This window comes from Lynx canadensis, chromosome D4 (assembly GCF_007474595.2).
Source record: "Lynx canadensis isolate LIC74 chromosome D4, mLynCan4.pri.v2, whole genome shotgun sequence".
Taxonomy (NCBI): domain Eukaryota; kingdom Metazoa; phylum Chordata; class Mammalia; order Carnivora; family Felidae; genus Lynx; species Lynx canadensis.
Window position 1 is genome coordinate 1,995,316 of NC_044315.2, and position 11,709 is coordinate 2,007,024.

At 46.1% G+C, this 11,709-nt stretch overlaps 1 protein-coding gene across 1 annotated transcript; it reads left to right on the plus strand.

The window, feature by feature from the left end:
• The first annotated feature begins 1,035 nt into the window (after window positions 1-1,035).
• LOC115499193 (60S ribosomal protein L21-like) lies at window positions 1,036-1,569 on the plus strand. The gene has a single exon (XM_032595660.1). It carries the CDS (start codon window positions 1,053-1,055, stop codon window positions 1,533-1,535), a length of 483 nt encoding a protein of 160 aa, XP_032451551.1. The 5' UTR covers window positions 1,036-1,052; the 3' UTR covers window positions 1,536-1,569.
• Window positions 1,570-11,709: the final 10,140 nt, after the last annotated feature.

Here is an 11,709-nt window from a genome sequence, read left to right on the forward strand (position 1 = left end):
GGGGCAGAGAGAGAGGGAGACACAGAATCGGAAACAGGCTCCAGGCTCCGAGCCATCAGCCCAGAGTCTGACGCGGGGCTCAAACCCACAGACCGCGAGATCGTGACCTGGCTGAAGTCGGACGCTTAACCGACTGCGCCACCCAGGTGCCCCCAGCCCTTCCCTTTTGAAGTCTTTTCCTTTGATGCTTCTCTCCTGCATCTCCCACAGTTGGTGTATAGACATGCAACAGATTTTTGCACGTTTATTCTGTATCCTGCAAATTTACTGAATTCATTTATCAGCTGTAGCAGTTTTTCAGTGGCGTCTTTAGGATTTTCTGTATGCAGCATCATGTCATCTGCAAATACTGTTAAAATGTCCATACTACTCAAAGCAATCTATACATTTAATGCAGTCCCTATCAAAATACTAATAGCATTTTTTACGGGACTAGAACAAACAGTCCTAAAATTTGTATCGAACCACAAAACACCCTGAACAGTCAAACCAATCTTGAAAAATAAAAGCAAAGCTGGAGGGCATTGCCAATCTGGACTTTAAGTTCTATCAAAAAGCTATAGTAATCAAAACAGTATGGTACTGGCATAAAAAGAGACACATAAACCCAGAAATAAACCCACAACTATACGGCCGATTAATCTTTGACAAAGCAACAAGGAACATCCAATAAGAAAACACAGTCTCTTCAACAAACAGTGTTGGGAAAACTGGGCTCAACATGCAAAAGAACGTAACTGGACCATCTTCTTACACCATACATAGAAATGATTTCAAAATGGATTAAAGACCTAAATGTGAGACCTGAAACCTTAAAAATCCTAGAAGAGAATATAGGCAGTATTTTCTTTGACATAGGCCATAGCAGCTTCTTTCTAGATATGCCTCTTGAGGAAAGGGAAATAAAAGCAAAAGTAAACTACTGGAACTATATCAAAATGAAAATCTTCAGCACAGTGAAGGAAAAAAACCAACAAAACTAAAAGACAACCTTTAGAATAGAAGATATTTGCTTTTCGGCCGGAACCGCCATCTTCCAGTAATTCGCCAAAATGACCAACACAAAGGGAAAGAGGAGAGGTACTGGCGATATGTTCTCTAGGCCTTTTAGAAAACATGGAGGTGTTCCTTTGGCAACATACATGCGAATCTACAAGAAAGGTGATATTGTGGACATCAAGGGAATGGGCACTGTTCAAAAAGGAATGCCCCACAAATGTTACCATGGCAAAACTGGAAGAGTCTACAATGTTACCCAGCATGCTGTTGGCACTGTTGTAAACAAACAAGTTAAGGGCAAGATTCTTGCTAAGAGAATTAATGTACATATCGAGCACATTAAGCACTCAAAGAGCCGAGACAGCTTCCTGAAGTGTGTGAAGGAAAATGATCAGAAAAAGAAGGAAGCCAAGGAGAAAGGTACTTGGGTTCAACTGAAGCGCCACCCTGCCCCACCCAGAGAAGCACACTTTGTGAGAACCAATGGAAAGGAACCTGAGCTGTTGGAACCCATTCCCTATGAATTCATGGCATGATAAATGTAAAAAAAATAAAAGACTTCAAGACTGTAAAAGTGTTTCTTTCAATTGAGTAGCAGCATGGTATTGTCTTCCCCAAAGAAGTATTTAAAGCAAACTTTATATCCGAATTCACTGGGGGATGGCTTTATTCAAATTTTGTGGGTTTTGAGGCACCCGGATGACTCAGTTAAGCATCCGACTTTGGGTCAGGTCATGATCTTGCAGTCCATGAGTTTGAGCCCCGCGTCAGGCTCTGTGCTGACAGCTCAGAGCCCGGATCCTGCTTTGGATTCTGTGTTTCCCTCTCTCTCTGCCCTCCCCTGCTTGTGCTGTCTCAAAAATAAACGTTAACATATGAAAAAAAAGAAGATATTTGCAAATGACATATCCAATACAGGAGTAGCATCCAACACATGTAAAGAATTTATAAAACTCAACACCCAAAAAGCAGAACCCAAGATACCACCCAAGATAACCAAGATAACCCAAGATACCACCTCACACCTGTCAGAACGGCTAAAATTAACTCAGGAAACAACAGATGTTGGTGAGGATGCAGAAAGAGGAGAACACTTTTGCACTGTGGATGGGAAAGCAAACTGGAAAACAGTATGGAGGCTCCTCAAAAAATTAAAAACAGAACTACCCTACAACCCAGCAATTGCACTACTAAGTATTTATCCAAAGGATACAAAAATGCTGATTCAAAGGGGCACACGCACCCCAATGTTTATAGCTGCATTATCAACAACAGCCAAATTATGGAAAGAGCCCAAATGTCCACTGACTGCTGGATATGGAAGATGCGTATATACACATACACACAATGGAGTATTACTCAGCGATGAAAAAGAATCAAATCTGGACACCTGCAACAACGCTGATGGAACTAGAGTGTATCTGGTAAGTAAATGTCAGGCAGAGAAAGACAAATATCACATGATTTCACTCCTATGTGGAATTTCAGAAACATAACAGATCAACATAGGGGAAGGGAAGGAACAATAGAGGGAGGCAAACCATAGCAGAGAACTGGGGGTTAACAGAGGGAAGCTGGGGGGGAATGGACTAAATGGGTGATGGGCATTAAGAAGGGTACTTGTTGGGATGAGCACTGGGTGTCATATGTAAGTGATAAATCATACTGGGTTCTACTCCTGAAACCAATACTTCACGGTATGTTAACTAACTTGAATTTAAATAAGTTTAATATTTAAAAAATGGGCCCAAAACATGAACAGACATTTCTCCAAAGAAATCCAAATAGCCAACGTGAAAAGATGCTCATCATCACTCATCATCAGGGAAATGAAAATGAAAATTACAATATCACCTCACACCTGTCAGAATGGCTAAAAATCAACAACACAAGAAACAGGTGTTGGCAAGCATGTGGAGAAAAAATGGACCCATGTAGTTCAAATTCATGCAGTTCAAGGATGACATGTATACACTACTTACAAGATATTCATTTATATTCAAACCTATATAGACTCAGAGTTAAGGGATGGAAAAGGATACCCCATTCAAATAGTAACCAAAACAAACTAGGAGTTTTTATACAAAAAAACAAAAAACAAAAAAACAAAACAAAAAAAACCAACCAGGTGTTTTATACAAAATCGATTTTAAGTCAAAAACTTTCTGTAGACCATAAAAGGTCTGTATATGATGATTAAAGAGTCCATTTAACAGCAAGATATAACAACCATATGTACACCCAATATCCAAGCACCTAAACATATAAAGTAAATGCTGACGTATTATATTGCACTATAATGATGTTAGGGGACTTCAAAAACTCACTTATAATAACATAGAATATCCAGACAGAAAATCAGTAAAGAAACAGTTGACTTGAACGATAGTATAGATCAAATGGACCTTACAGACATACACAGAACTCATATTCCATCCAACGGCAGCAAAGATTCATTTCTAGTACACAAGCAACGCTTTCCAGGATAAACAATACGTTAAGCCACAAACAGATCTTAAATTAAGAAGATCAAAATTATGCAAAGGATCTTTTCTGACCACAAGGGAATGAAACTAGAAATCACTAGCAGCGAAAACAAACAAATGAACAAAACAAATTCACTAATGTACAAACTACACAGCCCACTCTTGAACAACCATTTGCTCAAAGAGGAAAGCAGAAGGGAATTGAAAAAGTGTATCAAGACAAACTCAAAGAAACACAGCACACCCAAACTCACAGGATGCAGCAAAGGCAGGAAGTACTAAGATGGAAGTTTATAGTCATAAATGCCTATATCAAAAAAATAAAATAAAAAGGACCTCAAATAAACAACCTACCTTTACACCTCAAGGACCTAAGGAAAAAAAGAAAAACATAATCCTCAAGTTGGCAGAAGGAAGGAAATAGTACAGATTAAAACAGAACTATATCAAGTAAAGAACAGAACAAACAGCAGAAAAAGTTTTAAAAACTAAGTGGTGATTCTTGAAAAGATAAATTCAACACACCCTTAACTACATTAATTAAGTAAAAAGGACTCAAATCAAGAAAATCAGAAGGGAAAGAGGATGCAATAAAAAGTGATGCCTCAAGTCCTAAGAGGAAAATACGCTGCAATTCAGGCCTATCTCAAAACAAGAAAAATCCCAAATACAAAATCTAACAGCACACCTATACGAACTAGAAGCAGAACGACAAAGAAACCCCAAGGCCAGCAGAATAAGAGAAAAAATAAAGATTGGAGCAGAAAAAAACAATATAGAATCCAAAAAAATATTGTTTAAATGCCCATACTGCCTAAAGTGCCCTATCGATTTCATGCAATCCCTATTAAAATTCCAATGGAATCTTTACAGAAATAGAAAAACAATCCAAAAATTTATAGGGAACCACAGATCCTGAAGAGCCAAAACAATTGTGAACAAGAGCAAAGCCTGAGGCATCACATTTCCTGATTTCAAAATAGATTACAAAGCTACAATAATCAAAATAATACAGTACTGCCATATAGACATACAGGTAAATGGACCCAAGAGCCCAGAAATACATCCATCTACAGTGTGATCTTCAAGAAGGATTCCAAGAACTCACAAAGTGGGGAAAGGGTAGTCTCTAATAAATGGGGATGGGAAGACATGCTTAAGAGTGAAACTGGTCCCTTATTCAACTTCCATCACAAAAATCAACTCCAAATGGATAAAAAAGACTTAAGACCTGAAACTACTAGATAAAAACAGAGATTCTGCTGCTGGGATCTACTTTGTGTCTTCAGAGCCTGGCATCCAGATGCACTGATCAGGGTTATGTTTAGTTTGTTGGGAAGGGTTAACAAGTATGACTGATATTCTGGGACATACAAGGTGCTTCATCATGATTGCCCACCTCTGAACATCAACTTCATCACCTGCAAAAGTGAAACAATTAATGTTTCCACCTAGTGGGGTTTTTATGGATTTGGAATACATGCATGTGCAAGTACTCCACACAGGGCCTTGCACACACTAGAAACTCAAGTGATGCAGTGATGATGAAATTTGCATTTTCAATGGAGCCTGATAAACACAGCTGGGCACTCAGTTTGGCTCTGCTCTTTCTTCAACAGTTTAGGACACCAAGAGTTTTGGCTGTCAATATCTGGATAACGGGAAACATGCTGCATTCTAAAAAGGTCACCGTTTATAATTTTACAGCCAGTCTACTGAAGTTCTATGCCATGCCTGCTCCATTGGGAGCCACCCAAGGGAGGAAACAGGTTTCTCTCTCAGGAACGGTCTGGGTCTACTTTTCTCCTAGCAGAGTCCATCCGATAGGTCAGTCCTGCCAGCACATTCTGGAGAGGACTGGTCATGTCTGACTTCCTGGAGGGCAAGTCCTGACCTACCAGCCACCCCACTGAGGACAGGACTCCTGGGGGACTCAGCCCCATTCTGCATCCAGCCACCAGCAGAAGTGATATTCCCAGACCAATCCAGGTGAAAATGAGAAGACTGCTGACAATTCCAGGGGAATGGCTGCCCTAGAGAAGAGACAGGATGACGGCAAGCCACAGGAGGTCAGAACAAACAACGGTCAGTACACATGGGGGAGACTTACAGCCACCGATACAGCCCCATATCCCACTCCCAGGCCAACGGACACTCCACCCAGTCACAGTGATCTGTGCCACCATCAAACAGGCCCACAGAGCTCCACACATCCTCAAACACACAAACCCTCTACCTATCAGGTGCCTGGTTGTGTACCCAGAACCCTCATGCCCCAAATATACATAAACCCCCAGCCCCAATAAAATTACAGCTATGGTCTTCAATAAAATAATGCACTCCCAGGGAACCTGGGTGGCTCAGTCAGGTAAGCATCCGACTTCGGCTCAGGTCATGATCCTGCAGTCCACGGGATCAAGCCCTGCGTCGGACTCTTTGTTGACAACTCAGAGCCTGGAGGCTGCTCGGGTTCTGTGTCTCCCTCTCTGTCTGTCCCTCTCCCGCTCACACTCTGCCTCCTTCTGTCTCTCTCAAAAACAAACATACATTTAAAAATTTTTAATTAGAAAAATGCACTTCCAACCATCCCCGTATCCCCCCAAAATCCACTCAACCTCATAAAACCCCCAATGCAATGCACACAAACCCCCCAACAATAACGGAATACATTAAAACCAAACTCACATACTCCTTAATGTTAGACACAATCCTCTAATCCCACATATACCACATACAGTCCCCTAGAGCTGTCAACATCCACATAGGTATGCCTTCAAAACTCAAATACATAAATACCCTCAGACAGACACAGACAGGGTTTCCTACCTTCTCCTAAATGGTCACTCCCCCCCAAAAAACAATGACCTTACCACCCTGATACAAACGTACACCCATCTCCCTCTTGAGAACCTATAAATACCATGTCTACACCCCTCAATTCTGCACACACAACTCAAAACACCCCAATACACTAACAACCCCAATCTCCCACATCCCTCCACTCCCTAAATTCTTACCCTGACAGGATGCATGAATACAGGTATAACACTGATATTGCAAATACACACAAAACCAACACATGAAGCATTAAAATGCATAACTCTACCTCTTCTGAAATGCACACATATTCACCATAGTCTCAAAATGCACACAACCAGCCACACCACCCAGCCAAACCACACGCACCCACACCCACACACCATTCCACACCACCTGTATACACACAGCTCTCCTTGCCCCCCCCAAATCACACATATACAATCCCTACACATCCTTAAAATTACCCCAAACTATCTCATACCCCCATATACCCACAAGATATTCCACAACCTTCTTTGTCCTGATTCACATTGATTCTCCCCAGCCTCCTTCCAAACACAAAACACACACACATACAACAGTCCCCCCAACCGCTGTCCCAACCCGAGGCCTCCAGAAGAAAAAAGTACTGAATATATACAGCCAACCCCTTAAACCTCTCAAAATACACAGGAACCCTTCAAAATTCCTCAAACACACTATGGACCCCTTACAAATAGAAACCTACACATACGCGACCTTTCATGTCCCAAGTGCACATGCACCCAGACACATACATAAGCAACCCCCAATCCTCAAATGTATATATTAGACTACTCACTATGATTTCACTCATATGTGGAATTTAAGAAGCAAAACAGATGAACATATGGGAGGGGGGAAATACACAGGGAGGCAAACCATAAGAGACTTTTAAACACGAAGAACCAAACTGAGGGTTGACGGGGGTGGGGTAAATGGGTGATGAGTATTAAGGAGGGCACTTTGGATGAGCCCTGGGTGTTAGACATAAGGGATGAGTCACTGAATTCTACTCCTGAAACCAATATTGCACTGCATGTTAACTAGCTAGAATTTAAGTTTTTAAAGAAAAAGATGACTCACTAAACACTGAATTCACACACACAACTCAGCCTGTACTATATACACTCAACACACCACACAAACTTCCTGCAAACACCCTGAATATTCACAGGAATTCACACAACCCCAGCGCATACACACCCTCACGTCACTGGCACACACGCGTACAGAGCTCCAGTCTCACAATGAGAAAACCGCCCTCATGAGGTGCTGCCCGTGTGTCTACAGCAGGACAGCCTGCTCACACCCAGTCTGGACATTTCGATAAGGGCCTGAGCTTAGACTTCCCACCCTAAACTTCCACTCTGCTTTTCCTAGGGCACCCTGGAAAGTAACCCTCCAGAGCTGAGCCCGTGAAAAGCGAGCAACCTCCACCCCAACCACCTGGCAGTACTAGGTGCTTGCTACCCTGCACTCTACGTCTGCTGGCTGTGACCCAAGATGGACAACTGCCCTTCCCCTGGCTCACTGCACGCCCGTTACAGGGACCTGGAAGTCAATCTTGTGACTCTCCTTCCTGGGAGGGAGGGGGGTGTACTGAAACTGTGCGTTCGATCAAACCACCCTGTGCTTTTCACTTCCCCACGGTGTCGCTCAGGTGCTGAGGGAGCTCCCTGCTGAGGCTGCGTGGGTATGACCTGCTGAAGGAGGTTTTTTTTTTTTTTTTAATTTTTTTTTCAACGTTTATTTATTTTTGGGACAGAGAGAGACAGAGCATGAATGGGGGAGGGGCAGAGAGAGAGGGAGACACAGAATCGGAAACAGGCTCCAGGCTCTGAGCCATCAGCCCAGAGCCTGACGCGGGGCTCGAACTCCCGGACCGCGAGATCGTGACCTGGCTGAAGTCGGACGCTTAACCGACTGCGCCACCCAGGCGCCCCTGAATGAGGTCTTAATACAAGACTGGTTCTTAATACAATCTACCAGCTCGGGACCCCCAACAATCCTCAGCACAACATGCAAGGGCCATCCAACCCCCCCCCCCACCCAGACACAAGCGCAAACCTACACACTCCCCAACTTCACACACAAAAACTCCATGCTCGTACAAACATTCACGATATTCACAACACCGATGCGCACTTACACAGTTTCCACCACCTTGAAGACACTCACACACTCAGAATCTACATATAGAAACTGCGATGGGGATGAGTTTGGTGACAATGGCAAGTATCACCTGCACCTCTTTCCAGGGAAGGCCCTGTGTCCCCCGCTGACAAGGGTGCCTTCGGGAGGCAGTGTCGACTCCCGGCTCAGCCCTTCAGGGACTGCCCAGCTACACACAGTGGCCTCCCCACGGGGCATCCCCTTTCCAGGAAGGCATATGTCCCACGGGTTGATGGCGGCCTGGCCGGTTTCCTCCAACTGAGGACAGACAGCTCTGAAAGAGAGTTCGGTGGGGTGCTGGAGTCTGGGGGAGACATCAACGGGTCCAATCCTGCTTTCTGTTTCTTCCCTCACAGGTGCTGTTCAGTAAACATCCTGTTCCCTAAACTCCGTGTTCAGGTCTGTTTTCTGAAGAATCCAAGCTACAAGAAGTATTTACCAAGCACGGTAAAGACTCCTCTTCTGGCTCTTACTTTCCAGTGGAGAAAACAGATACTAAACACAGAGCTGCATCACGGACACGGACACGGACACACACGCACAGCATCAGCCAATGTCCAGTCAGCACTTGGACCAAAAACTCTGATCTCTGCACATGGGAGGAGGAGAGGCTACAAGCACCGATATACAACTTATTAAAAACCGGTTACTGTTTCTAATTTTGTTTCTGGGGCTGGACCGCTGACCTCCGCGCTGACATTCTCTCAGGGTCCCTAACCAGGAGCAGGGTCTGGCGGAGGGATGAGGGTGGCGGAATTCATCCCCTGACTTGCTCCCTCCTCCTCTCCCAGCAGAGGCAAAGCCTGCCTCCAGCCCCGTCCTGATTCCCATCCTCTCCCTGCTCTGTTCCTAGTCCCACTGACCCCGTTCTGCTTTTCCCAGTCTCTGCAGGCTGTAAGCCCTTGGACGCGCAGCTCCTACAGCAGACATCAGAGCAGCCTCCTTTCTGGAGCCACCTTTTGGGTGTCCTCAGACCCACTCCTGTGTTGCTGCAGGGCCCCTGAGCCCCCAAAGCCCAGTGTGGATGAGAGCGTTCGGCTCCTTTATCCCCACCAACTGCTGCGAAGTAGAAGGGGTGGGAGCTCCTAATGGCCTGGCCAAAGGGGCCGCTCCGTGCGGAACAGAGGATCCCTTCTGCCCAGGGAGAGATGCGGGAACACAGGGTACGTGCCGTAACGTACACTCCAAAACACCAGTGGCCCCAGAACAACCGGCTGTGATCGGCCTCAGCCATTCCAGACATTTCCATCCATTCCACGTGAGTGGGGCGTTTTCAGTGCTGGTTTGGGATATCGAGACACTCCTGTTCTTCTCCCCTAAAGCTCAGGGTCTACATCTTCCCCTATCAAAAACAAAACAAACTAAAGAAACCCAAGAACGTCTACCTTGCATGTGTTACATCATGTTCTTTTCAGAACATAAAATGTTTTAAAATACAAAAAACAGGCAAAGGCCCATTTTGCCAACAAAACACAATGCAATTAACATACCGTACTGTCCCTTTATTGGGGATAGGTTACAAAGGAGGCAGTGAGAGCCACTAGGAATCCGCTAGTGCTAAGAGAGGTGGTATTGGGGCATTCAAGAAGGTGACGTCGGCACCTTTGCTGGAGGGAGATCCACCATGAGGGAGAAAAGGCCAGTGGGAGACTCCCCATAAGGAAGGCCCAGGAAGGCTTGGGTGGGTCCAAGGGAGAGGGGAGGCAGGAGGCAGCTGTGTATGTGGTCAGCTGGTGGCCATATTGATCGAACCCTCTGGTGGGTCTGCAGGTCCATGTGGACGGAGAAAAAGAGCATCAGGTCATCCCATCAGAGCAACATGAAGCTGAGATAAGCTTCCCAGGACTAGGAGCATCCTGAACCTTCAGAAAAGAAAAGAGAGCATACCCTACAGGGTTCTGGAACATCACAGCCAGAGCACAACATCCCAGTCTCTCCGGGTCTCAGCCCCCAGCCCTTCTGCAGGGACAAAGCCTCCCAACTCCAGCCTTGTCAGTTCACTGACCCCCCCCACCCCGCCCCCAGAGGTCCTGCCGAGCACCGAGGACTCAGGCTTCCACTGAGATGAGCTGGTTGAGAACTAGTGACATGGCTGACCAGCATGATCGCCCAAATCCCCCACCACCTGGGCAGCTGCTCTCGCAGATACATGGTTCTACAGACCGTCACCACCTGGAACCCACGTGGAGGGTGTCCTTGCCTCCCAGCCCTGCCCCAGAAGAGACAGCAGTGCCCGTAGCTGCCCGGCTGACTTGCAGGGGCTGCCCGGGAGAGCAGACCTTCCGACCTCCCGTCCAGGAATCCCCATAACACCGACAACACACTGGTGAAGGTTCTGCACCGACAGCCATCGATGCCCACCAGGCCATCCCACTTGGGAACCAGATGCAGGACCGCAGGTGCTGAAGGAGTCTCCACCCACCTAACAGACACCCCCAACCTATCTGCACATCACCAATGTCTACAGGGATGCTTTGGCCCTAACCAGTGGGCCAACCTGATTAGGAGTGACGCAACGGTTCAGAATGACCAGGCTCGGTACCACATACAAGGGCCCACAGCTCCGGAAGCTCCACTCACAATTCACAGAGTCACCCCCCCCCCCACACACACCCAAACGATGCCCCGAATATGCGTTGCTTCACTCATCCATCCATCCATCCATCCACACAGACCGGTGGTGTGCTCCTAAATGCCTCAAGAAAATGCTCCCGGAGAAAGGAGGGAAAGGCTTTCATTTTGTGGCTTTTACCTAGCATTCGCAGCTTGACTCCTTCAAGCGACCCGCCTGCTGACACTAAACACAGAACTAGGAACAGATGCGCACCACTCACCATCCCGAGTCGGCACAATCACTTCCAGCACACCCCAAACACTCACACAAGCCCACGTCACGAGGGCACATCAAACACCCCCCGACCCCCGACGCCAGGAACGAGTCACAGACTTGCCCTCTACACACCCACACACACACACAACCCCACTATCCAAAGAAATGCCCTTGGATATGCTCCTAAAACCTTCACGCCTTGCGAACAACTTGGATAATTCCTGTAGCTGGGAGGGATAGATACCAGCTGCCGACAATCAGGAAAAGAAACTGAACCATGAACCACGTGGTCCTCCGACGCTGTCCGAATAACACACAGCACGCCACCTACCGAAACTAACACACGCGGGCGCCGGTCCAAGCCCCGCCCCGATTGCACGT